At 43.5% G+C, this 27,690-nt stretch overlaps 1 protein-coding gene across 8 annotated transcripts in view; it reads left to right on the forward strand.

Annotated features, from left to right (window-relative positions):
* CTNNA2 (catenin alpha 2) overlaps positions 1–27,690 on the forward strand; it is a 653,992-nt gene that overhangs the window by 551,467 nt on the left and 74,835 nt on the right. For all 8 annotated transcript variants that reach the window (XM_081960368.1, XM_081960363.1, XM_081960364.1 and 5 more), the window contains exon 13: positions 22,262–22,413. In XM_081960368.1, coding sequence (XP_081816494.1) covers positions 22,262–22,413 — 152 coding nt within the window. The remainder of the gene's footprint in view (positions 1–22,261; positions 22,414–27,690) is intronic.

Below are 27,690 nucleotides of genomic sequence, written 5' to 3' on the forward strand. Positions count from 1 at the left end.
GCTGCTGCAACTGCCACAAGAGCCAATGCATCCTAGGTTGCATCAACAGAGGGATAGCATCAAGATAAGTGATACTTGTTGTGGCCCACAAGCAGCCAGGAGTTGGCAGCAACTTCAAACAGTGAGGAGGTTGGGGAGGAACATAGGTCAGTCCTGGAGTATGGGGAAGGCTCGGATGAGGGCTCTCCATTGGAGGCAGAGATGGGCCAGGGCTGTTTGACAGTTATCAGCTGCCTTTAGAGTCAGACATCAGTGAGGCAGACAAACAGCTGGAGCATGTTCCCAGCATGTGCATGTGCAGAGTTGCCAGGTGAAGGGAACAGCTAAGGAACAAGGGTCGACTTGGGAGTAATGCCATAGGTGGATGGTGAATGGCCCCTCCCATAGGGACTAAAAGAGGAGCGAAAGGGGAGTGGAGTTTGCAGGACACACTTATTTCAGTCCTGCATTCTTGCCAAGTATTGCGGCATCTGAAAGTTCTCGGCCTGGCCACGCTCCAAGTCTGATAAAGGTCGGTAATTGTGAACTATCTTGAAAGACTGTCGGAGAGGAAAGACTTTGCTGGAGAGGAATTCACTGTACATTAAATAAAAGGGGTTTATCGGGATGAGGTTTCGGCTTCGCGCTGCTGGAGAAGCCTAAGTTGGAACAATACTACCAACTTACACCGTGCTGGAGACGCCACACTTGGAATATTGCATACAGTTCTGGTCATCATGATACAAAAAAATAATAATGTTGAGACCCTAGAAAGAGTGCAGAAAAGAGGATCAAAGATGATAAAAAATCTGGAAGCTAAACCATATGATGAGCTAGTTATGTTCCAGGTATGTTTAGGTATGAACTAGGATCTAGGTAGGTGTAGCACAGGGGTGTCAAACTCAAGGTTTATGGGCCACATCCGGCCCGCAGGGTGCTTAGATCTGGTCCGTGAGGCCACCCTGGAAACAGTGAGGAACCAGCCCGCGGTGCCTCTGACAGTGAAAACGGTCTCCTGAGCTCCGTTTCCAGCTGTGACGGCTTCCTGCAATCGTGTGCCAGGGAAAACGGGATGCCATTTTTGCTGGCGGAGGATTGCAGGAGGCCGTGACAGCCAGAAACGGAGGTCGGGAGCCCGTTTCCACTGGCAGAGCGCTCGGGAGGGCAGAGTCGCCCCCGACATGAGTGACATTGAGCAAGCCACACCCACCCCGACCCCTTAGGTCAAACGCAACACTATGAAATTGAGTTTGACTCCCCTGGTCTAGCCCATTGAAGAGAAGGTTGGGAAGGGGGGGGGAGAACGTGGTAGCTTTTTTCTGCTACTTGAGGGGCTGTTACATAAAAGAGGGGATTGACTTATTTTTCCTAGCATCTCAGGGCAGGAGAAGAAGCAATGGATGGAAACTAATCAAGGAGAGAACCATCCTAGAACTAAGGAGAAATTCCCTGACAGTTGGAACAATTAATCAGTGGAACAACTTTCCTTCAGAGGTTGTGAATGCTCCAACACTGGAAGTTTTTAAGAAGATATTGGACATCCGTTTGTCTGAAATGGTGTTAAAATCTCCTACTTGAGGAGGAGGTTGGACTAGAAGACTCCCAAAGTCCCTTCCAACTTTGTTACTCTGTTACTGTCGCCCTGATGATGTTACCTAGTTGGGTAATGAAATGTCTGCAAGAAAGCTACCAACCTCATGGATCATCAAGGACCCCGAACGGAAGAGCAGTTAATATTATGCAACCATAAATATCGTTGCTATAGATCAGGGGTGTCCAAACTTGGGAGCTTTAAGACTTGTGGACTTCAACTCCCAGAATTCCCCAGCCAGCATGGCTGGCTGGGGAATTCTGGGAGTTGAAGTCCACAAGTCTTAAAGTTCCCAAGTTTGGACACCCCTGCTATAGATCCTACGGTCAGATCTGACCATTTCTCACCAAATGCGATAGGATCTGAATTCCGATTGGTGGGGTGTTTTTTGTGGGTTTATATATATATATTTATATATATATATGTATGTATGTATGTATGTATGTATGTATGTATGTATGTATGTATGTATGTATGTATATATATATATATATATCTGAGAAACCCAATTTTGCACCATTTTTGACTTTGCACAATTTGCCCAAGACAAACTTGACCGCATTCCATTGTTCCTACTTCGAACAAGCGGTGGGCTTGTATTGGATAGAGACATAAACTAGGATGCAGGGAAAATCAATCACGCTTCTGTTTATCGTCTTCGTGTTTCCGGACATGAAGCAGTGGGTAATATTCTTGTTTTTCCTGTCAAACGTAGAATAAATAGCTTGGCAGTTATTTACCCTATGTTGATAAGCCTTAAATATACAAGGCCCCATATATAGAAATATGAAAACAAAAAGTCGATAAAAAGGATTTACTTTCTTTCAACATGAAATGTGGAATGTAGGGGACACACAGAGTTAATTGATAAAGAAGTAAACCAGAGGGAAAATCTTTTTCCCACATTGTTCTGCCATGCATCAAAGCTGGGAACATGGCATAGGTATGTCCTCAACTTACAACCGTTCGTTTAGGGACCATTTGAAGTTACAACAGCACTGGAAAAGGGAACCTATAAACCGTTTCCCACTCTTATAACCGTTGCAGCCTCCCATGGCCACGGGATCAAAATTCAGACACTTGACAACTGACTCATATTTACGACAGTTGCTATGTCCTGGGATGACGTGACACCCCCCCCTCCCTTTGGTGACCTCATGACGAACAAAGTCAACGAGCAAGCTAGATTTCACTTAACAACCGTGCTTCTGCAGCACTTCACTTAACAACCGTGGCAAGGAAGGCCGTAAATTGGGGCAAAACTCACTTAACCTGCAGCAACTTAGAACTGAGGAGAAACTTCCTGACAGTTAGAACAATTAATCAGTGGAACAGAAGTTGCCTCCAGAAGTTGTGAATGTTCCAACATTGGAAGTCTTTAAGAAGATGTTGGATAGCCATTTGTCTGAAACGGTATAGGATTTCCTGCCTAGGCAGGGGGTTGGACTAGAAGACCTCCAAGGTCCCTTCCAACTCTGCTATTGTATGTATGTAACCAACGTCTCACTTAGCAGCATGAATGCTGGGCTCAATTGTGGTCGCAAGCGGAGGACTAGCTGTGTTTGGGCTCTTTTCTTTTTTCCTGTTTGAAAACGGCTCGGTAGACATCTGCAGAATAGAAATTAAATAAATAAATGTGCCATTACCCTGGAAATTTCCCCCTGTGAACAGCACCTACAGAGGTCAATTGGAGAAAACAATTTATCTGCATGTCTCTTTAAAACGTGCATTTTCCCCCCCATAATATTTTTATTGCCTTTTCATATTTATTGGGAGGCGGGTGATTTCTTTCCCCTAGCTATAAATTAATGAAATCCCCTTCTTCTGCTTTGCGCAGCCTTCGGCTACCTCTAACTTCATGTATATTTGGGGGGGGGGGGGCAACATCAGCATTAATGTCTCTACGATTGCTAAGCATAGTTTTCTTCTTCGACAGCCGTTCTCTCATTACAGCTCGTCTGTTGAAAGAATAGCTCTTGGCCCTTGGTGATTGCTTCATGCCAAAGATGCGTAAACTTCGAATATTTGTGCATTTCTGTGATGCTAGAATGTGCCCAGTTAATGAGTCGCCGTAAAACTGTGGCGCACTAACAACTAGTGGATGTTATCCCTGTAATTATATACAGGGAAAATTACGGGTGACATTATTTGAATTAAAGACACAGCGCAGGTGGACCTGGCTTTGCCCCACTAAATTTCTTTATACTTCAATCACAACAAGAGCTAAAAGGGACCTTGGAGGTCTTCTAGTCCAACCCCCTGCTCAGGCAGGAAACCGTATACATTTCAGACGAATGATTGTCCAATCTCTTCTTAAAAACTTCCAGTGATGGGAGTACCTATAACTTCTTGAGGGAAGTCGTTCCACTGGTTAATTGTCCTCACTGTTAGGAAATTTCTCCTTCATTCCAGGTTGCTTCTCTGCTTGATTAGTTTCCATCCATTGTTTCTTCTCCTGCCCTCTGGTGCTTTGGAAAATAAGTTGACCCCCCCCCCTCTCCTCTTTGGGGCAGCCCCTCAAATACTGGCATACTGCTATCATGTCAACCCTAGGCCTTCTTTCCTCTAGAGTAGCCACATCCAGTTCCTGTAACCGTTCTTCATATGCTTTAGCCTTTAAACATCCTAGTTGCTCTTCTCTGCACTTTTTCCAAAGTCTCAACATCTTTTTTGTAAATGCATCTTATGCCTTCTAGCAGGCAAGACTGCATTGCTCATGGTTGGTCAGTTAAGAAAACAAGCAATTTGTCTTTGCAATTTTTGCATTCCTTTAGCAGTAGAAGTGGCAAGATAATCAGGTGAAATGTAGTAACTAGTCTGTCTTGATGGATGAATGATGGATGGATGGATAGATAGATGATAGATAGATGATAGATAGATAGATAGATAGATAGATAGATAGATAGATAGATAGATAGAGGATGGATGGACAGATAGATAATGGATGGAATGATAGATATACAGATGATGGATGGATGGATGGATGGATGGATGGATGGATAGATAGATAGATAGATAGATAGATAGGTCTCCCATATACTGTGTGTGTGTGTGTGTGTGTGTGTGTGTGTAATATAAATATAAATAAGTCAAGGTGGCAAACACCCAATTACAGTCTAAAGGAGCACAATGTCAAACAAGGTAATTCAGCAACAAAATTCCCATTGAATGCAGCACTGAGCATCTTCAGAAAGGAATAACTTAGCATGCATTTTGAAGGTCAAAACATGCTTTTGGTAACAGCCAGAAATATTGCAGACTAAACCGAACAGAAATATAAAAGACAAATGTTAAGGTTATAAGGTTTTTTTTTTAATATATATATCTTAAAGCTGCCAAGAGAATTCTGGGAACTGAAATCCACAAGTTGCCAAGTACACCCCTGAATAAATAATAAAGTGCCAACCCAATTTATGTTACTTCCACTGTTTACTCTTCTGAATTGGACTTTTCAAGTGAATTTGAGTATCCTAGAAAATATAATATGTATGACTGCTTAAATTGTAGTGAGCTAATAAACAAGAGGATAGAAACTGATGGAGGTAAGGGAATGTGGTTTTAAGATACAGGTAATCCTCAACTTGGGACCAATTGCTTAATGACCAAAGTTATTACCAAAAAGGGGGACTTAAGATCCAGATTTAAAATTCTGAAGGTCGGGCTTCCTCTGCAGTCAGGTGACTGAACTACAGTTGGCCTACTATTTTATTTTATTTTATTTTATTTTAAATCAGTTCTTTATTATTTTTGCATATAATTCAAGGCAACGGACATATCCCACACATCTTCCTCCTCTTATTTTTATCACAACAACCCTGGGAAGTATGTTGGAGCTGAGAGAGAGGGACTGGCGCAAATTCACCCAGTTGGCTTTGTAACTAAGGCGAGACTAGAACTCACAGTCTCCTAGTGATTGGCCCCAAATCACCCAGCTGGCTTTCATGCCTAAGGTGGGACTAGAACTCACAGTCTCCTGGTGATTGGCCCAAAACCACCCAGCTGGCTTTCATGCCTAAAGTGGGACTAGAACTCACAGTCTCCTAGTGATTGGCCCAAAGATACCCAGGCAGGTTTCATGCCTAAGGAGGAGCTAGAACTCACAGTCTCCTGGTGATTGGCCCAAAACCACCCAGCTGGCTTTCATGCCTAAAGTGGGACTAGAACTCACAGTCTCCTAGTGATTGGCGCAAATCACCCAGCTGGCTTTCATGCCTAAGGAGGAGCTAGAACTCACAGTCTCCTGGTGATTGGCTCAAAACCACCCAGCTGGCTTTCATGGCTAAGCTGGGACTAGAACTCACAGTCTCCTAGTGATTGGCCCAAAGATACCCAAGCAGGTTTCATGCCTAAGGAGGAGCTAGAACTCACAGTCTCCTGGTGATTGGCCCAAAACCACCCAGCTGGCTTTCATGCCTAAAGTGGGACTAGAACTCACAGTCTCCTAGTGATTGGCCCAAATCACCCAGCTGGCTTTCATGCCTAAGGAGGAGCTAGAACTCACAGTCTCCTGGTGATTGGCTCAAAACCACCCAGCTGGCTTTCATGGCTAAGGTGGGACTAGAACTCACAGTCTCCTAGTGATTGGCCCAAAGATACCCAGGCAGGTTTCATGCCTAAAGTGGGACTAGAACTCATGGTTTCCTGCTTTGTCGTCTGGTTCCTGGATGCTTTCATCCTACCTTTTACGACGGTTGTGTCAAAAACTGGCAGTTAATTTCATTTTTTGGTAAAATCATGCCCATAGTGAATCATTGGTTCATTTAACAACCAGTGTTCGCTTTACCGCCGCCACAAAAAAAAATTACGACCATTATGACATACGGCCATAATGGTCAGGTTCCATTATGGTTGTATGTCAAGGACTTCCCGCTGGTCTGAATGTCTCATCGGTTTAGTGTTGGCAGACTGTGTAGCTGTGAGTTTAATCTGGAGTAGTCAGCCTTAAGAACAAAAGCGTTAAGAAACGAACGAAGGAAAACGTATTCTTGCGGCGAGATTCCCTATCAGAGCCAGCTGTTAGCCAAGATAGATTTTGGAGGAGAAATCCGATTAGATGTGGCCCTGTTGACAAATTGCTCGGAGATTGGTTCGGAGAAGGATCAAGACATAAGATGCCACAGGCTTTACACCACCGATGCTCGACGGCAGCCTTGCAGGGTTTCGACATGGTATTTCAGAGGATGTGCCATGGATCCTGCGTGCCATTGAGATAAACGCCCCAATGTTGGTCCTACAGAAATCCTGATCTTATAGTTACGGCTGTCACATGAAGAGAAGCAGCCTTGGGTAGGACGGTGGAGGTCAAGCTTTTTTAAATAATTGGATTGAAATTGGAAGCGATGCGATAATCCTTTACAGGATAATAGAGACGGAAGGGGCCTGGGAGGTCTTCCAGTCCAACCCCTCAAGCAGGGGACTCAAGCAGGAGATCTGCTGGAAGAAATGTCCTTCTGGGTTCAATTCCAAGTGGGGAAAAAGACACTTGGAAACATGGAGGATGCTTGGAAAGATGGTTTAATGGTGGACAGGACTACATGGTTTGAGTTCCTGAACAGGAAAGAGGGATCCCATGCTTCCAGATGTTGGGTGAAGAAGAAAAGAGAGAGAGAGAGATGCTGAAAATCCCTGGTTTTATGCCATCTCTGGCCTTTGATCTTGATCATGTACTCTGATTGGTTGTCCGGCTCCCATGGGGAGGCTGGGCTGTGGACTCTAGGCTGTGAGTCCACATTTGGTTGAGCATCGCTTCTTCATGGCTTAATCCCATCACCCTGGAGCTGAAGGGGGAGATCTGTGTTATGTAGAATAGACTGGTCCAGGCTTTTTAATGGTCCATTGACAAAGGCGGGGAGCTATTAAGAGTGAGTCTGCTTCCTGCCTAAAAACATGTTTCTCCATTTCTGATCCAGGGAAATATAACATTCTGCCTTTTCAATATTTCCTAGGATATTTCATTTTTCTAGGAGAGGGGTAGCATTTTATAGTGTTGAATCGATTTGCAGTGAATTTCATTTGTATCACCCACGGATTTTTGGCAGGGGGGAAAAATGTAAACATTCATTTAAATCCTATATAGACAATTCAGTGGAAGTGGCCCATATTGTCAATTTTGGCAAAAGCTATCTCCACAAATTGGACCTGTTAAGGAAGGATACATTTGTGTTGTTTTCTGTGACTTTCAAAATATTTTAAATCCCGTATCCTTTATTCCTTTCATCTTCTTTTGGCATCGGTTATTAAATATTTTAATACAAATTTGAATAAATGCCTGCAGTTTTCGGTAATACAGTTCCTATGTACACAATTTTTTTTTCTAATGCTTGCATCAGTTTTCTCTAACGCAAGCATTTCAAGCAAAGTTTAGAGCTACGTGTTTGTATATGTCATTTTTCTGGGTACATATATATGCATTTCTGAATCAGAAAGCTGGCTCATCAGAAAAGAGGGGAGGGGGGAAGCAGACTAACTAAAACACAAATGCAAATTAAATCAGATTCGGAGATACTTATTCAGTCCCTAGCACAAAGTAATAATCTTAATATCTATGGAGATTCTCAGTCATCCAGGTCACGGTTGTCCCCAAAGGTGCTTTTTCAAGAGGCAACTGGGCTTTGTTTTTCTTGAAGACATTTTTGCCTGTCATCCAAGAAGCTCCTTCAGTTCCGACTGAATGGCAGAAGGATTTATATTCCTTGCGGTCATCTGGCATAGGAGCCGTGGTTAGAATGCAGTATTGCAGTCTCATTTAGCTCACTGCCAGGAGTTGGATCCTGACCAGCTCAAGGTTGTCTCAACCTTCCGTCCTTCCAAGGTCAGTAAAATGAGGACCCAGATTGTTGGGGGCAATCGGCTGACTCTGCAAATCGCTTAGAGACGTCTGGAAAGAACTGTGAAGTGGTATATAAGTCTAAGGGCTATTGCTGTTTATCTTTGCCCATCCCACAAATTGAGCAATGTGATATATGCGGTACAGTGCAATGCAGTGAGATATGTACAGATCTGCACATTGGAGGAACAAAACACAATGTGGCATGGCCCAACATAGGAGAACAAAGCCCATCAGGACAACTTTCAGCAGTCCATCTGCATTTGAAAGACAAAGGCCACACTATTGAAGACATCAAAGTTCACATTCTAGTTTGAAAGAGGGGTCAAAGAAGCCCTCTATATTAAGATTGAATAGCCCTCTCTCAACAGAGGGGTGGGCTATGACACCTCCTATTTGCAACACGGTCCTTTCAGCTGTTCCAAGAAGGTTCCACACCCATTTGCCCTATTCTGGTGACTCTGAGGACACAGATAAATCTCCAAGTAGCCTCAACGACTCTCAGAAAGAGTGCTAACGACCAGAGGACTGCAAGGAATATAAACCCTTCCATTCTCCACCATTTAGTCAGAACTGAAGAAGCTTCTTGGATGAGAAGCAAAACGTCTTCAAGAAAAACAAAGCCCAGTTGCCTTTTGAAAAAGCACCTTAATATTTATAGAGATTAAAAACCAGTCTGCTAACTGGCCAGGGTTTACAGCATTTTTTTTTTGGATCTCTCTATCTGTGAATATGGAAGATATGCTTCTTTAATAGCCTGTGTTAACTTGTTTAATTGCCTGTGTCAACTTATATACCTTTATAATTCCCTGCAAAGCTTGCTGTCTTTTAATTATGTCTGGAACAGCCGGATCCAACGAGACAGAAATTATGCAGCATGAAGCTTTTTATATCGGAGTTAGATATAATAAAACTTCCATGAAATATTCAGAATCTTCTGACATGAAATTTACAGCCCTCACAGAGCGAGCCTTTGACAAACACTGCAAGCTAAATAAAATGTCACGTTCTTTCGTTCTTCCTCCCATAATAATTTCAGAAATGAAGACATGGAGAGGGAGGGCTCACCTTGTGGCCCCAATAAACTTCTTGAGTTTGTTTCTGTTTGCAATAACTACCTTTCCACGAGGTCATTCCCCCCCCCCCCCTTACAAAAAGAAATTTAACTTCTGACAAATGCCAGCCGGTGAATGGGGGGGAAAAGTTTATTTTAAAACTGATAACCAATAACTGCAGATCCTGTAAGATATTTGGGTCTATTTCCAGACAGCAAAATATATTAGGTATGGGTTCTCTTCTTTATCTTTGGTTGGCCTGTCCCTTTTAAGAAAAAAATCATTATCTCGTGTTTGCATTTCCATTAGATTTTATTTTGAGAAACAGGGATTGCATCTGTTGCTGTCCTTCCACCCTACGGTTGATCCAGAAGGACGGATGGAGATAGGGACAAGGAGAGAGATAGCAAAAGATGCGGTCTTTTAAATGTCTTAAGTCTACTCTGTATCCTCTCCCTCTCTTTCTCCCTCCCTTCCGATTTCTCTTTCTTTCTCTCTCTCCCCCTCCCTCCCTCTCTTTTTCTCCCTTTCTCTCTCTCTCTCTCCCCCTCTATTTCTCTCTTTCTCTCCCACCCTCCCTTCTCATCTTTCTCTTTCTCTCTCTCTTTCTAATTTCCTCTCTTTTTCACTTTCTCTCCCTCTCCCTTTCTCTCTCCCTCCATTTTTCTCCCTTTGTCTTTTCCTCCCTCCTTGTCTCTTTCTCTCTCCCTCCTTCTCCAGTTTTCTCCTCCCTTTCTTTTTACCTTTCTCTCTCCTGTCCTCTCTCCCCCCCACTCTTTCTCTCCCTCTTTCTTTCCCTCCCAGCCTTTTTCTCTTCCCCCCCTCTCTCCTTCTTTCTCTCCATCTTCCCTCTTTCTCTCCCTCTCTTCCTCACTCCTCCTTTTTCTGTCTCTTTCCCTCCGTTCCCCTCTTCTTTCCCTCTCTCTTTCTGTCTTCCTCCTTCACCCCTCTTTCTTGCATAGCTACCCTGCTGATTTTAACTAGAGAGAAACTATCATGCTGAGATATGGCAGTGGTCCTTTTGGCTTTAGAATAAGTGGCTCAATTTCCCCCCCTTCTCATTAGGCAAACAATTTTGGTTGTTCCTTTTTCCTCCTGTTTCAATTGAGTTGCTGAATTTAAATATATATATATATTTTCTGCCCCAAACAATTTCTTCTACCCGTTGAGAATATGGGCACAGGAAAAAGATGCAAGGCAATTAAAGATGGTTGCAGTATAAATGGAGTTCGCATTTGATACACAGCAGTCTCTGAAATTCTTTCATGACTTGTAGCTTGGCTTCAATAACTCTGTTCCTATGAACTTTCTTTTTTCCTGGGAAAACACATTCTTGCCAGCTAAAAGAGGCCCAACAGGAACCCTGAAGAAACTCTTCCCATGTAGATTGACCTGTTTGATCACTTCCAAAGGCTAAACTGCACTTCGGATGGGACTCCTTTAAAAAGCTCTGTACAGGTAGTCCTCAACTTACGACCACAATTGAGACCCAAATTTCCACTGCTAAGCGAGGCATTTGTTGTCAGTTTTGCCCCATTTTACGGCTTTTCTTGCCACCATTGTTAAACACTGCAGTTGTTAAATTAGCAACACAGTTGTATAGAGAATCTGGCTCCCCCGTTGACTTTGTTCATCGGAAGGTCGCGGAAATCACCTGACCCCGGGACACTGCGACTGTCATAAATACGAGCCAATGGCCAAGCATCTGAATTTTGATTATGTGACCATGGGGATGTTGCAATGGTCATAAGTGTGAAAAACCTTTCCTAAGTCAAGTATTTCATTGTCGTCGTAACTTTGAATTGTCACTAAACGAGCTAAGTTGAGGACTACTCTGTATTTCTTTAATAATCTACTGTATGGATTACTCTGCTTGATGATAAGAAGCAATCATTTAAACCAGAGGTGAGGAAGAAGAGGCCTCTTTATGCCTTGTGGATTCTGGGAGTTGAAGTCCACAAATCATAAAAGGGCCATCGTTCAGGGGTGGGCTGCAGGGGGTTCGCACGGGTTGGGGCGATCCTCTAGCTAGGATTCTGCCCAGTTCGGCAAAGCCCCAAATGCCACTCTTGGCTGGCCACGCCCACCCAGGAGTCTCTACGTGGCCTGTTCCTCATGCCAGATAAGGGTAGGGCCCGCACGGAGACTCAGGGAGGGGGGGAAATGGGCCTACCTGAGGTTCCGGAAGTCCAGAAATCCCCCTGTTTCTGGCCTCCAGAGGGCCTCCGATGCCCGAGGAGAGCCTCCGGAGCCTGCAGAGGGCGAAAAATGAGCCTAGCAGACATTCCGGAAATCTGGAAACAGCCTCTGGAGGACTTCTGGAGCACGAGGAAACATCTTTTCACCCTCCCGGAAGCTCGAGAAAAGCCTCTGCAGCCTGGGGAGGGAGAAACAACCTCCCTCCCCCTGTAATGGAAGAGGCCAACTAGGCCATGCCCATCATGTCCACGCCTACCCAGCAACGGGGCAACGAATGCATTGCTGCAATTTTTGAAGCCCACTCCTGCCATCATTCCCCACTCCTGATTTAAACCACGTCAGCTGCACATTTGCATATATTCCCCCCCGCCCTCCACCCCAAGAAATCAGTGTTGGCCTACGAGCTGCACCGTTGAATATGCAAGCAACACTTTGAACGATGTACCCATCAAGGTACGACAGAGTGTGTCAGCAGAGAGGACATGGCTGGCATAACTAATTTTATTTTGGATTCGTTTCCGTTAACAGGTTTCATTTTGATGAATCATGCTCGGAGCGTGCCACTTAATATCAGATTCCTCTTGCCAAACTCCGAGCACATTGAATCTCTCAAAATATGCATAAAGTTTAGAAATGTTAATGGAAACGAGGCCTAATAGCATTTGCTTCTTTCCGCTAGAAGTGAAAGGGATTCTCTCCCTCCCCCCCACCCCGTTTTTACACGATATAGGAAAAATAAATCCCCATTAAAAAATATATTTATTTCCCCCTTTCGTTTCCAATTGAATATTCGTCATCAGGCTATTAACACCACACTCTGATCACATTAAGATAACGTGAATTTTGAAATGTGTGTTTTAAAGGGCAATAGATAGTCATCTCCATAAGATGGGCAGCAGAGAATTTGATAATATATATTTTTAGAAAATAAATAGAGTAGAAAAAGTTACAAATTCAGATTACTTTTTTGTTGTTAGTTGTGAAGTCGTGTCCAACCCATCGCGACCCCATGGACTACGTTCCTCCAGGCCTTCCTGTCCTCTACCATCCTCTGGAGTCCATTTAAGCTCACGCCGGCTGCTTCAGTGACTCCATCCAGCCACCTCATTCTCTGCCGTCCCCTTCTTCTTTTGTCCTCAGTCTTTCCCAGCATGAGGCTCTTCTCCAGTGAGTCCTTCCTTCCCATTAGGTGGCCAAAGCATTTGAGTTTCCTCTTCAGGATCTGGCCTTCTAAAGAGCAGTCAGGGTTGATCTCCTCTAGGACTGACCGGTTGGATCACCTTGCAGTCCAAGGGACTCGCAGGAGTCTTCTCCAGCACCAGAGTTCAAAGGCCTCCATTTTTTGGCATTCAGCCTTTCTTATGGTCCAACCTTCACAGCCATACATGGCAACTGGGGAAACCATAGCCTTGACTATACTTTTGTTGGCAGGGTGATGTCTCTGCTTTTTAGGATGCTGTCTAGATTTGCCATGGCTTTCCTCCCCAGGAACAAGCATCTTTTGATTTCTTGGCTGCCGTCCCCCTCTGCGGTGATCTTGGAGCCCAGGAAAATAAAATCAGGGACCTTAGAGGTCTTCTAGTCCAACCTTCTGCTCAAGAAGGAAACCCTTTACCATTTCAGACAAATGGTTGTCCAATCTCTTCTTAAAAACCTCCAGGGATGGAGCACCCACAACTTTTGGAGGAAAGTTGTTCCACTTGTTTATTGTGCTGTTAGGAAATTTCTCCTTAATTCCAGGTTGCCTCTCTCCTTGATTAGCTTCCATCCATTGTTTCTTGTTCTGCCTTCAGGTGCTTTGGAGAATAGCTTGACTCCCTGTTCTAGTAACTGTGCCTCGTATGTTTTAGCCTTTCAGTCCCTCTCAAGATGGGTGGCATAGAAGTTTGATAATAAATATTATTTTTTTTAACAAAAATAAAGCTGGGTAGAAAAAGTTACACATTCAGATTGCTTAACCACCAACCAGATCTATAAGTCTTTCTGACAACACAACTCTCAAAGTGGTGCAGGGAGTTTTGCTGTTTAATGTATCCTGTGTGATTTATGCTGCAGAGGGGAGTGGGAAAACCCAAAACAATGAACTTGAACCAAAAAAAAAATGAAACTGGGGAAAGGTACATGAAATGCTGGAAATGATCTATTTGTGGCCACCCAAATATTTAGCAAATGAAATGAATGCCATCTTTCGTATAACACTTTAGATCAGTGTTTTTCAACCTTGGCAACTTGAAGATGTCTGGACTTCAACTCCCAGAATTCCCCAGCCAGCTGGCTGGGGAATTCTGGGAGTTGAAGTCCGGACATCTTCAAGTTGCCAGGTTGAGAAACACTGCTTTAGATGGTTCCTGTGATTGGATTCTCTTCCTCCTTGTGGTGGAGTCATTAGTGCTCTCTGAGCTTCATGGTTTTCCTACAAATGTTTTATTACCGAACTAGGTAATAGCATCAGTGCTAGACGAGAGGCGGAGTTGTGGATTGGGGGAGGTGGAGGAGGTAGGGTCCTTGGTGCTCTCTGAGCTTCATGGTTTTCTTGCAGACGTTTCATTACCCAACTACGTAATATCATCATTGTTAGAAAGGAGCGTTGGTTCCTTCAACTGAGAAACTATGAGCATCGTAGACCAAATCAAGTCAAAAAATGTTGGTAGTCAGCAAATCAGCCATCAGTAGGCACATAGGGATAAACAACGTCTACAAACCATACAAACGAGTCAGTCAAAAACTAAAACACCTCCTGGCCAGCAATCAACACCTGTTAAGCAGAGAGTAACACCAAGATTACTATACAAGACAACCAAACAGTAAACAAGCTAATCAAAGGACCATAAAGCACACTCCTACCAACACCTACAGGGCAAATCTGTTGTATATAAGTAGTGAGTCAACCGCACTCCCTTCTGGCTAACAACTAATGTTGTTTCCTATTCAGGTTGATCAAACGTCTGCAAAAAAAAAAAAATCAACCATGTTCAGAGAGCGCTAAGGATCCCACAGTTCAGAAGTTGTGGGTACTCCAACACTGGAAGTTTTTAAAGCAAAGATTGGAAAACCATTTGTATAAAACGGTATAGAGTTTCCTGCTTGAGCAGGGGGGCTGGACTAGAAGATCTTCAAGGTCCCTTCCAACTCTGTTATTCTGTTCAGTCCTGAGCTACAAATAGTCTCTTCTATTTATTCCTTGTTTGTTTTGGAATAATAGTAAAAATAAAAACCAAGCAAATTGAAACCGAATGCAGAAACCAAAATTTCTTAAGAGGCAGCTTCCTAGTTAGGTGACCTTCACTAGTTACTCACTCTAGCCTTCAATAACATCAGAGTCTAGCCAAGCTTAACCAACCTTGGAACGCTAAGCAGGATAAGCCCCCAATAAAACTTGGATAAATGACCTCCAGACTACAGGTGGTCCTCAACTTAGAAAACAGTTTGTTTAGTGATTGTCCAGAGTTACAATGGCATTGAAAAAAAGTCACTTATGACCATTTTTCACACTTAACAACCATGGCAGCATCCCCATGGTCATGTGATCAAAATTCAGGTGCTTGCCAAATGACTCATATTTATGACGCTTGCAGTGTCCCGGGGTCATGCGGTCCCCTTTTGCGTCTTTCTAACAAGCAAAGCAGTGATGGGTTCCGGATCCCGGTGCAACCGGTACGGTGCAACGGGGCCCGGCGTCCACCACATGAACCCACACAGCACGCGCATGCGTACTTACCATCTGCGATGTTCCGCGACGCCTTCGCGACGCTCCAGCTGCTTGGCAGAGCATCGCGCAGGTGCCGTACACTCCGCGCGTGTGAGCGGAAGCCCCGAAGAGCTCAAATACAGGTAAGGATGGCGGGTGGGCTCTCCGGAGCACCGTACTGGAATGGTAGCCAGTGCTCCCGGCAGCCACCGGTACGCCCGTACTGGGGCATACCGGTCATAACTTACCACTGAAGCAAAATCAATGGGGAAGCCAGATTTGATTAACAACTGTGCTCCTAACTTAAAAACTGAAGTGATTCACTTAACAACTGTGGCAAGAAAGGGGCTGAATTCACTTAACAAATGTCTCCCTTTGGGCTCAATTGTGGTCATAAGTTGAGGACTACATGTATTTCCTGGTTCCAGGTTCTGAAACTGAAGGCTATACTGGGAATTAGTATTAGAGGGCCATAGCAAGCCACTTTTTATTTTTAACCAAGCTTCCCTGGGAAGACTTGACAGCAGTCACAAATCTTTCAGCACTAAGACGACAACTGCTGTTTTGTTTGATTTGGCGGTAGAATCATCAGCATAGCTCAGCTAGATAAGAATCTTTATTGTGGACAAGAATATAGCCACATCAATCAGATGATTATCCCCTGCTAGTAATAGTACAGAGATGAAACCTTTACTAATAGTTGAAAGTTGTTTTTCCCTTCCCATCCTTCCAGTGAACTTAATTGATTCTTGGCAAAGCATAGGATGGCTTTTAAGCCAAGTGGCATATTTCCATAATTGTCTACCTCCCTCTTCAACAATTATGCCTGTCTTACTGCCAAGAAAACCACACAAGGGGTGCTCCAGAAATCACCAAGAATGAACACCAAGAAGACTTGACTTTACTATGAACACAAACGTTTCATCTCCTTTCGAATCAACATTACTTGACGTGTTAGTATCACTTTATAATGCCTTAGTAAGACCACACTTGGAATACTGCATCCAGCTTTGGTTGCCACCGTATTAAAAAAAAACATGTTGAGAATCTGCAGAGAAGAGCAACAAGGACGATTAGGGAACTGGGCATATAAGGAATAACGGTTACAGGAATTGGGTACATCTATTTTAATGAAAAGGAGGACTAGGAGTGACATGATAGCAGCCTTCCAATATCTGATGGGCTCCACAAAGAACAATGAGTCAACCTATTCTTCACAGCAAAAGGACAAGAAGCAATAGATGGAAGTTATTCAAGGAGAAAACCAACTAAGGAGAAATTTCCTGAAAGTGAGAACAATTAATCAATGGAAAGATCTGTGGGTGCTCAGTAAGATTCAATAAGAAGTTATTGAACAACCATTTGTCTGAAATGATGCAGGGTTATTTCTTGAACAGGGGAATTGGACTAGAAGATCTCCAAATTCTCTCCTAACTCTGTCATTCTGGTCTATTGTGAATTGGTCTGGTACTTACTTACTACTTACAAGTCTGGTGTTTTCCAACATGCAAAGCAACTCATTGTCTAGGCAACACTGGAGGTTTTTAAGAAGAGCCTGGACAGTCTTTTGTCCAGAATGGTATAGGGCAGTGGTGGGCAACCCGCGGCTCGCGAACCACATGCGGCTCTTTACACCCTTTAATGCGGCTCTTCTGTGTGCCGGGTGCCCGCTCCCCTCCCTCCTCTCGGGCTTCGGAGGGAAGCTTCTGCAAAAGCCCGGGCGAGTGACAACCAATTTTGGTCCTATGACTGCAGAATGCTGCAAAATACCATAAATGCAGGCCAGTTGTTGAGTGTTTCAAATGTGATTGGAACACTCAACAAGGTGACCACAGTGTGTGTGTGTGTGTGTGTGTGTGTGTGTGTGTGAGACAGACAGACAGAGGAACAGAGAGAGGGAGTGAGGGAGGGAATCAGAGAGAGACTGACAGACAGACAGACACACACACACACACACAGACAGAGAGAGACAGATAGGGGGAGGGAGGGAGAGAAAGATAGACAGAGAGAGAGAGTGAGACACACAGAGTGAGTGATTAAGTGAATGAGTGAGAGACAGACACATCCACATACACAGAGTGACAGAGAGAGAGGAAGGGAGGGGAGAGAGACAGAGGGAGAGACAGAGACAGACACACACACACACAGAGTGAGTGAGAGACAGACAGACACACACACATACAGAGAGTGACAGAGATGGGGGAGGGAGGGAGAGAGAGACAAAGAGCCAGAGAGAGAGAGAGAGAGAGAGAAAGAAAGAAAGAAAGAAAGTGGGAGAGAGAGATGAAATTAAAAACAACAACATACAAACCTGACTTACTCAAACTATCCAAGGAAATGCAAGGCCAATGTTCACATTAGTGGTTGTGACTTTGTCAGTCATTGTCAGGATGTAATTTTCTCTACATTGTAAGACAAAGTTTACGGAATTTAACGTTATCGATAAATAATATCGTTCTAAAGTTTTGGTTTTATTAGTTGTGTTATTTGTATCCTCCTGACCTATGTGGATACTTGCATGCAGAATATTCTCAATAAAAACTTATTGAAACTAAAAACAGTGTACCATCCTATGTATTTTCGGTTTTAAAAATGTGGCTCTCAAAGTAAATTTCAATCGTGGTTTTGGCGAGATTTGGCTCAGTTGAAAGAAAAGGTTGCCCACCACTGGTATAGGGTCTCCTTCTTGAGCAGAGGGTTGGACTAGAAGATCTCCAAGGTCCCTTCCAACTCTGCCATTCTGTTCTATTCTGTTGTTTTCTGTTGTGGTCTGGTCTGGTGTTTTCCAACATGCAAAGCAACTCATTGTCTAGGCAACACTGGAGGTTTTTAAGAAGAGCCTGGACAGTCATTTGTCTGGAATGGTATAGGGCCGTGATGGTGAACCTATGCCACGCATGCCTGAAGTGGCACATGGAGCCATGTCGCTTGGCATGCGTGGTGTGGCCCATTCTCTATCTCTATATCTATATCTACCTACCTATCTACCTACCTACATATCTATATCTATATATCTATCTATATCTATACCTACCTGCATGCATGCATGCATGCATGCATACATACATACATACGTATGTATTGCAGAAATAAATATTGAATGTGCCAGTTATGCATGGATTCATAAAGTATGAATGTATGGCTCAGCCATTAATACTGCAAATTGCTCACATAAAGCCATTAGCATCTTTCATATTCTACACATCAGCTGGGATTGAGAGACCGGTAGCTGTTCGGTGAACTTGAAGGCAACCATGATGTCAGATTTTAGCACTGGAGGGGGCGGGGAACCCTTAACTCATTTATAGCCAGCGATATCATGGCTTGTGTATTGGGAAAAAACCCCGCATTTTGTACTATTGAAGGCGCTGAATTAGGAGCAGAGAGGAGTGCTGCTCCACAGAAGCTTCCAAGATGACTGTAGGCCAGTTCTCTCTGTCTCTCATTTTGGCCTACATGACACAGTTACTGCAAAGAAAAATTGTCAGGGAATTGCACAGCAGCTGTGTGAGAGACGCTGACACTAACTTGTCATTTTATATAAATATATATATATATATATATTACGTCTATATTTGCAGCAGGCAAGATAGTCAAGCATGAGGTAAATCATGAGGTGAATCAAACAGCATACAGAGCCCACAGAAGAAAAAGGCGGGAAAAATGGGATACTCCCCCTCCACACCCACACCAACCAATCACAGCGCGGATTCCCTCACGCAGGAGCCAACTATAACCGTGTGTTCTGGCTCATTGTACATCCCCACTGCTCCAGCTCCTAAATTTAAATATCTTAATAAAAATGGGGCAGAAACAGGCACATCAGTAACATCATGAGGTGAATCAAACAGCATACAGAGCCCACAGAAGAAAAAGGCGGGAAAAAAGGGATACTCCCCCTCCACACCCACAGCAACCAATCACAGCACAGGTTGCCTCATGCAGGAGCCAGCCCTCTCCAATCAATCAACTATAACCCGTGTGCTCTGGCTCATCGTACAACCCTACAATTCCAGCTACTCAATTTAAATGTCTTAACAAAAATGGAGGCAGGGGAACATATAAATCTATCCCGCTGGATGGGGGATTCTGGGAACTGAAATCTACTTCTTCTTAAACCTTGCCGAAGATAATTTTCAGTTCTTTGTGTGTCTCTAAGCTTCCATTATTAAAAGCTTTATCGAGAAAGTAAAATCAAACACAAACTAATAAAGAATAAAAGAAGCGAAGGAAGAAAGAGAAAATAAAAAAATGCAGTGTTAGAAATATTTACAATTTTTTTTACAAAAAATAGAAAAAAGCAGCTTCTGATTTTTTTCTCTCCAGTAAATAATTGTGCTTATTGTACTTTTAACATTAACTCTTACTCTTTGATAACAAAAAAAGTTCACTTTTTCCTATTCTCCATTTTTTAAAATCATCAAAACCACAAATCGTGGCTGCATTTTTTTCTCTGCTTCATGAAAAAAAATGTCTACAAGGAGTTCCCAATCAGCCCTAAATATACTGGGTTTTTTCTCTCTTTAATTTAAGAAGTTAATTTAGCCATTGCTGCAAATTCCATCATCTTCACAGGCCATTCCTGATCATCTTTATTTCAGTTCCGCTAGATTAGAAGCGGTTGATGAAATCTAATTTTGGCGGTGTGTTGAATTTTTTTCTTTCGAAAAGAGCTTAAAAATCCTTGCTTTGCACCTGACTCTAGCCATGAATAACTATGATTTGGCAGATATCCTTTAATGTAAGGATGAGTTGCCTCGACGATTTTGTGTGGTTTGTGATGTTACTGCTTCTATTTGACCTTCACCTTTTCTATTCCCATTTCTTCCTGATCCTCAGATTAAAGAAAACCTCAGTAGGAAATTTTGCATTAGTACATTTTAATTGCACATGTCTGTACGTGCTTTTTTTCCCCCTCCAGAAGCACACGCTTTTTAAAAAAAAAAATCATAACTTTAGTGAGTCAGGAACTGACTCAGAATATCTTAAAACTATTTTTTTAAGTAGATTATTTAAACACCGGTGCACACTCAAATTGGTTTCTCTTACAATTTTCAGAGACCGAAATTCTTTCTTCCATCAATCTTATGGGGGAACCGAATTTAGGTTGATATCCCCTTGCAGAATATCTATAAGGTTTCAGAGTACATATTTGCCCATGTCAGCGTTAAGGCGAGATTTTAGGAATAGGCGGGGAAAGCTTGAAATGAAAACATCAAGATCCATCCAGGATACGGTAACTCGGGACAGTAATACAGTCCTCAACACCCTTTTGAGCTTCTTCAACTCATGCCATTAAATGTACACTACCAATAAAGGGGAATATTTGTAGCTCGGGGTGGGAATGAGAGGTCGTTGATGCTCCCTGAGCTTGCTTGTTTTCTTGCAGATGTTACAATCTTCTGCATTTCAAGATCCCAAAGCACCTAAGGGTAGAACAAGACGCAATGGGTGGAAACTAATCAAGGAGAGAAGCAACGTAGAACTGAGGAGAAACTTCCTGACAGTTAGAACAATTAATCAGCGGAACAGCTTGCATCCAGAAGTTGTGAATGCTCCAACACTGGAAGTCTTTAAGAAGAGGTTGGATAGCCATTTGTCTGAAACGGTGTAGGGTTTCCTGCCTAGGCAGGGGGTTGGACTAGAAGACCTCCAAGGACCCTTCCAACTCTGCTATTGTATTGTATCTCCAAACAACTACTATTCATACAAATGATAGTCTCCATCCTGAAAGAAACATACGGTCTTGAATTGATAGAAGAGAGTATTTGTAGCTCAGGGTAGGATCATTGGTGCTTTCTGAGCCTGCGATTTTCTTGCAGACATTACATTACCCAACTAGGTAACATCATTGGTGCTAGAAAGGAATGGGCTTCAGAGAGTAAACCCCACTGCCTTCTAGCCCGTGGGTGTCAAACTCTCGGTGTCCCATTGCCATCATGTGATGTTTTATGATGGTTTTTTTTTCATTTAAGGAGCTGGGGTAGGCGTGGCCTATGCATGACGCATCCAGCCCGCGGGCCGCCAATTTCACCACCCCCGTTCTAGACTGATGATATTACCTAGTTGGATCATGAAACGTCCATGAGAAAATCACCAAGCTTAGAGAGCACCAAGGTCCCATGGTATTAAGTGGATTTCTCAGGGATTTGGTAGCAAGCTGCTCCCCTGATGGATTGCTAGAAATCACTGGATCTTGCAAACCTCTCCAGTTCATTCCTGAATGGCCTGAATAAGGAGAGATCTCCACGGTGGAGCAGACCTTTGTAGCTGAATAGCGTTCTAAGGGATCCATGCAACAGTTCCTTAAGCCTCATAACTTTACACAATTTACTCTACTCACTTTATCTGTTAAATTCTTTGCCCACCCAAATCTTGAGATGATGGGATCAATTCCTTGTTGGATCACTTGACAGGTACCCATTCCCGGCATCCTGAGGCTGCAACACCATCATCTTCCAGACATGGGGAACAGTGGTGGGATTCAGCCAGTTCACACCTATTTGGGAGAACCGGTTGTTAACTCTCTAAGCAGTTTGGAGAACCGGTTGTTGGAAGAAATCTCATTTTGTTTCCCCGCCCCCCCCCCACTTTACAGAGCTAATCCTGTAAGGAAGGCAGGAAGGAAGGAAACATTCTGGTGTTGTTTCTAGCCTCATCTTTATTGCCCTGTTTACAGAAACCGCCTCTCCGGTTAACCCTTATTATATTGTAACAGCCAACGCGAAGCGCCTATTGATGTGAGTGACATTGAATTGGACACACCCACCCAGTCACATGACCACTGTGCCCCCACCTACCCAGCTGGTCATTAGGACAGAGAACCGGTTGTTAAATTATTTGAGTCCCACCACTGATGGGGAAGCACTAACGTTATGCAAGGAAATCTACATTCTCACCGCCTTTCCTTTGGTTTCATTTAGTGATGCCACGTTTCGCGGAACAAGTGGAAGTCGCCATTGAGGCCCTGAGTGCCAATGTCCCACAACCGTTTGAAGAGAACGAGTTCATTGATGCCTCTCGCTTGGTTTATGACGGTGTTCGGGACATCAGGAAAGCTGTGTTGATGATCAGGGTATGTAAGACAACTGTTTCTCACTTTATTAGGATCACGTTGAGGAGAGTTGTAAAGGTGTTCCTTAACTTACGGCCACAATCGGGCCCAAAATTTCTGTTGTTAAGAGAGAGAGTTGTTAAGTAAATCAATTCTACCCCAATAAGGGATATAATCAAGATCACCTGAAGTGTTAATTCCACTTTATAATGCCGTGGTAAGGCCACACTTGAAATACGGCGTTCAGTTTTGGTCGCCATGATGTAGAAAAGATGTGGAGACTCTAGAAAGAGTGCAGAGAAGAGCAACCAAGAGGATTAGGGGACTGGAGGCTAAAACATGTGAAGAACGGTTGCAGGAACTGGGTATGTCTAATTTAATGAAAAGAAGGACTAGGGGAGACATGGTAGCAGTCTTCCAATATCTCAAGGGTTGCCACAAAGAAGAGGAAGTCAAGCTATCCTCCAAGGCACCTGAGTGTAGAACAAGAAGCAATGGGTGGAAACTAATCAAGGAGAGAAGCAACTTAGAACTGAGGAGAAACTTCCTGACAGTTAGAACAATTAATCAGTGGAACAGAAGTTGCCTCCAGAAGTTGTGAATGCCCCAACACTGGAAGTATTTAAGAAGATGCTGGATAGCCATTTGTCTGAAACGGTATAGGGTTTCCTGCCTAGGCAGGGGGTTGGACTAGAAGACCTCCAAGGTCCCTTCCAACTCTGCTATTGTATTGTATTGTACTGAATCGCTGCAGTTCTTAAGTATTTAGCGGGTTATCAAGTGAATGTGATTTCCCCATCGACTTTGCTTGCCAGAAGATCACAGAAGATGATCATGTGACCCTGGGACACTTTAATTGTCATAAATATGAACCAGTTGCCAAGTATTTGAATTTTGATTATGTCATGTGGGGATGCTGAAATGGCCGTAAGTGTGAAAAATGGTCATAAGTCACTTTTTTCCAGTGCCGTTGTAGCTTCGAATAGCCAGTTAAGAAATGGTTGAAAGTCAGGGGCCGCCTCTATACTTCATTGGAAAATATGAGATGCGTACAAGATGAGATTCATCTAAAACAGAAGCGTTTCCCAGAATAAATAGGCAAGCAAAGTAACGTTTTCAATTTACAAAAAAGATTTTATCTCCTCTGCGGTTTCTAAAATGTTGGCATCCTAATAGGTAAACACCTGGTGTTGTCTTCTTTTTTAAGGAGGGAATAAACATTTCGTTTGCTCAGATAGTTAAAAAAAAATTAAGTACTATAACAGAAGTTGAGGTAAATCGGTCTTCCCAGCGTTGCATGCTTAATCACTCTAGCCCAGTGATGGCTAACCTTTTTCTAAAGGTGTGCCGAAATTGCGCACATGCACGCTATCACACGTGCACATGTCCCTACCCACCTGCGCATGCGCGCATGACCCTCTCACGCATGCACGCCCCCCCCCTTGTGGGAGGGGAGTTTCCACCATTCCCAGGCTCCTGAGGCTTTCCTGAGACCTGGAGAGGGTGAATATGGCTTCCGTCGGCCCTCTGGAAGGCCGAAAATCAGCTGGCGCACCAGAGCTAAGTGCTGCTATGCTGGCAAATATGGTTCCGTGTGCCGCCTGTGGCATGCATGCCACGGTTTTGCCATCGGGGCTCTAGCCTGATTCCTGTAGTTATTTTTGTTGGCAGCGAAAGATCAGTTCCACACGTAAAGATACAGTTAAGCTAATTCAGGCCTATGCACCGCAATATTCTCAACTAATTGCATTAGATGGTTGGAGTTAGATTAGGGTCAACAGAATTCAAGAGAGGTTGGACTTAGTCCACTTGTGGTTACAATACAATACAATAGCAGAGTTGGAAGGGACCTTGGAGGTCTTCTAGTCCAACCCCCTGCCTAGGCAGGAAACCCTATACCATTCCAGACAAATGGCTATCCAACATCTTCTTAAAGACTTCCAGTGTTGGGGCATTCACATCTTCTGGAGGCAATTTCTTTTCCACTGATTAATTGTTCTAATTGTCAGGAAATTTCTCCTTAGTTCTAAGTTGCTTCTCTCCTTGATTAGTTTCCACCCATTGCTTCTTGTTCTGCCCTCGGGTGCTTTGGAGAATAGTTTGACTCCCTCTTCTTTGTGGCAATCCCTTACGTAGAGATTCTGGGCTGATTCCTCATTTAATTCTACCCCCAGGTTCTGCAAAGAAAGCAACAAAGATGGTTAGGGGACTGGAAGCGAAAACATATGCAGAACTGTTACAGGAATTGGGTCTAATTCAATGAAAAGAGGACTAGGGTGACCTGATAGCAGTGTTATCTATTCCTATCCCAATGTCTTAAAGGGGCTGCCACCAGGAAGAAGGGGTCAACCTATTCTCCAAACCACATGAAGGCAGGACAAGAAGCAATAGATGGAAACTAATCATTTCCTGGCAAATAGATGGGGAAGAAAGGGAGGTGGTGACAGATTTTATTTTCCTGGGCTCCAAGATCACTGCAGAGGGGGACTGCAGCCGAGAAATCAAAAGATGCTTGTTCCTGGGGAGGAAAGCCATGGCAAATCTAGACAGCATCCTAAAAAGCAGAGACATCACCCTGCCAACAAAAGTGTGCATAGTCAAGGCTATGGTTTCCCCAGTTGTATGGCTGCGAAAGTTGGACCATAAGGAAGTCTTGAGCGCCAAAGAATGGAGGCCTTTGAACTCTGGTGCTGGAGAAGACTCCTGCATTGAGTCCCTTGGACTGCAAGGCCATCCAACCGGTCAGTCCTAGAGGAGATCAACCCTGACTGCTCTTTAGGCGGCCAGATCCTGAAGAGGAAACTCACAATACTTTGGCCACCTAATGAGAAGGAAGGACTCACTGGAGAAGAGCCTCATGCTGGGAAGGATTGAGGGCAAAAGAAGAAAGGGATGGCAGAGAAGGAGGTGACTGAATTGAGTCATCGAAGCAGTCAGATGGACTCCAGAGGATGGGAGCTTACATGGACTCCAGAGGATGGGAGAGGACAGGAAGGCCTGGAGGAACGTTGTCCATGGGGTTGTGATGGGTCGGACACAACCTCCCAACAAACAACAACAACAAATCAAGGAGAGAAGCAACCTAGAACTAAGGAGAAATTTCCTGACAGTGAGAACATTAATCAGTGGAATAACGGATAAACAAAGTTGAAGGAACTTTTGTCTTTCTTTTCATTAAACTAGACATACCCAGTTCCTGCCACCCTTCTTCATATGTTTCAGCCTCAATTCCCCTAATCTTATGAAATATCTATCAATAATCCTTCCTTCCTCCCCACCCACCCATCAAAAAAAAAAAAACCCCTCATCCCTCACACCCACAATTATGTCTTGATTTCCCTCGCTTGGACCGTTGTAAATGTTAATGGTAGATAATTCTCTTCTTTCCCCTTGTATATATTACAGCAACAGGCAAATTGGCTAAGCTAATTGCCAGCTTGTCTACTTGGATATAAGCAGCCCCATTAGCGAAGCCGGGAGATGTTCGATCAGCTGCCCTTTAATAATCAGTAGTTCAATACAGATCAGTTTTCAAAAACTAATCACGTGGCAACCATTTCCTTTTCACGCAGAATACTTTCGTTGAGAAATTAACACATTTTCCCAGTTGTCTGGGTGTCGGGTTTTCAATTGTGCCAAGCGCATTGAAGCCCCTTGTATCCCTTTAGTCCTTGTATAAGAACTCAGAGAGTAAGATGGCTGTTTTTTAATATCTAAATGAGTAAATAAATTAACTAACTGCTTCACTGAATCTCCAAAGGGAAAAGCTTCGGCATTTATTCAGGTAAGGAACTGTCATTTCAACCCCGAGTAAGCAATTGATTTAATTTTATCAGGTTTCTTCTCCTCCTTAATAAACGTAATAGGGCAATAACAGAAGGAATCGTTTTGAGAACGGCTTTTTCCTCACTAGCTTGCCAATCAGCCTCAATTGGTGGGATTTTTTTTTAAAGGTCAAAATAGAGGTAGTCCTTGACTTACAACGGTTCGTTTAGTGACTGTTCCGGGTTACAGTGGCGCTGACAAAAATGACCATTTTCCACACTTAACGACCATTGCAGCATCCCCACCGTAACATGAGCAAAATTCAGACGCTTAAAAACTGACTCATCTTTATGACGGTTGCATTGTCCCGGGGTCATGTGATCCTCTTCTGACAAGCAAAAATCAAAGGGGAAGCTGGATTCACTTAACAACCGTGTTACTAAGGCCGGATGCCTTTCCTGTCGCCAATGCGGAGTTTTGTTCAGCAGAGAGAGAAATATCTGCCTCCACCTAGGATCGAATTCACAGTCTCCTGATTGCGTGAGGCGAGAGCTCCCCCTCTACGCCACCTCACCACTTAAAAGAAGTCAACCCTGATTATTTAAATATTTGGCTCAAATATTTTTGTCACCAAAGGAGGAGAGAGAGGACTCCTCGGAAAAGATAGAAGGCAAAAAGAGAAGCAGACGGCAGAGGAGGTTGGATTTCATTGACAAAATGAATTTTGCAAGTACTGGGTTGCAATGGAGGACGGCCGCCTGGAGTGCTGTGGTTGGTCCATTGGTCCAAACACAACTGAACGATGAGAACAATCCCATCAGAGTTCTGTTGTCCATGTTGTTAGCAAATACTCTTTCTCCCAGATAAACCATATACAAATATACCATTTCCCCCAAAATAAGACCCAACCAGAAAATAAACCCTTAGCATGATTTTTCAGGATGCTCGTAATAAAAGCCCTGCCCCCCAAAATAAGCCTGGTTAAGATCATCAGCCAGACAGACGTAATTAGTACCATATTTCCCCCCAAAATAAGACCTAACCAGAAAATGCATCTTTTGGAGCAAAAAATAATATAAAACCCGGTCTTATTTTTGGGGGAAACACGGTAGCATATACCATAGCCTTCTCCTGATACTCTTCATATTCATTAATCCTGTGGCCTGGGGATTCCCAAGCTATTGTAGTTCTACTACATCTGGAGGACGTCAGATAGAAGAAGACCATTTTACAGTAGGAGATATTTAATGTCAGTTGTCTCCTTTGTAATACAGTTACTGTAACTGCATTGGATGGTTTTTCCAGTTGCAGCGAGGGCAGTGCAGACATCCCTTGGCTATTCTGTCAGATAAATTTATCGTTTCTTCTGCCTGCAGACGAGGAAGAAAAATTAACCAGATGATGGGGATGCATTGCTCAATGGAAGAGATCTGGAGTGGTTTTGAATCTTTGAGATCCTCTAGTCCTCAAAAGCCACTGTTGATCCCTCCAACTTATCTAACTGCCTTTCAGATAGTCTTCTCTTTGTTGAGG

Source organism: Natrix helvetica (genome assembly GCF_964273705.1).
Source record: "Natrix helvetica genome assembly, chromosome: 7".
In the NCBI taxonomy this organism is placed as follows: domain Eukaryota; kingdom Metazoa; phylum Chordata; class Lepidosauria; order Squamata; family Natricidae; genus Natrix; species Natrix helvetica.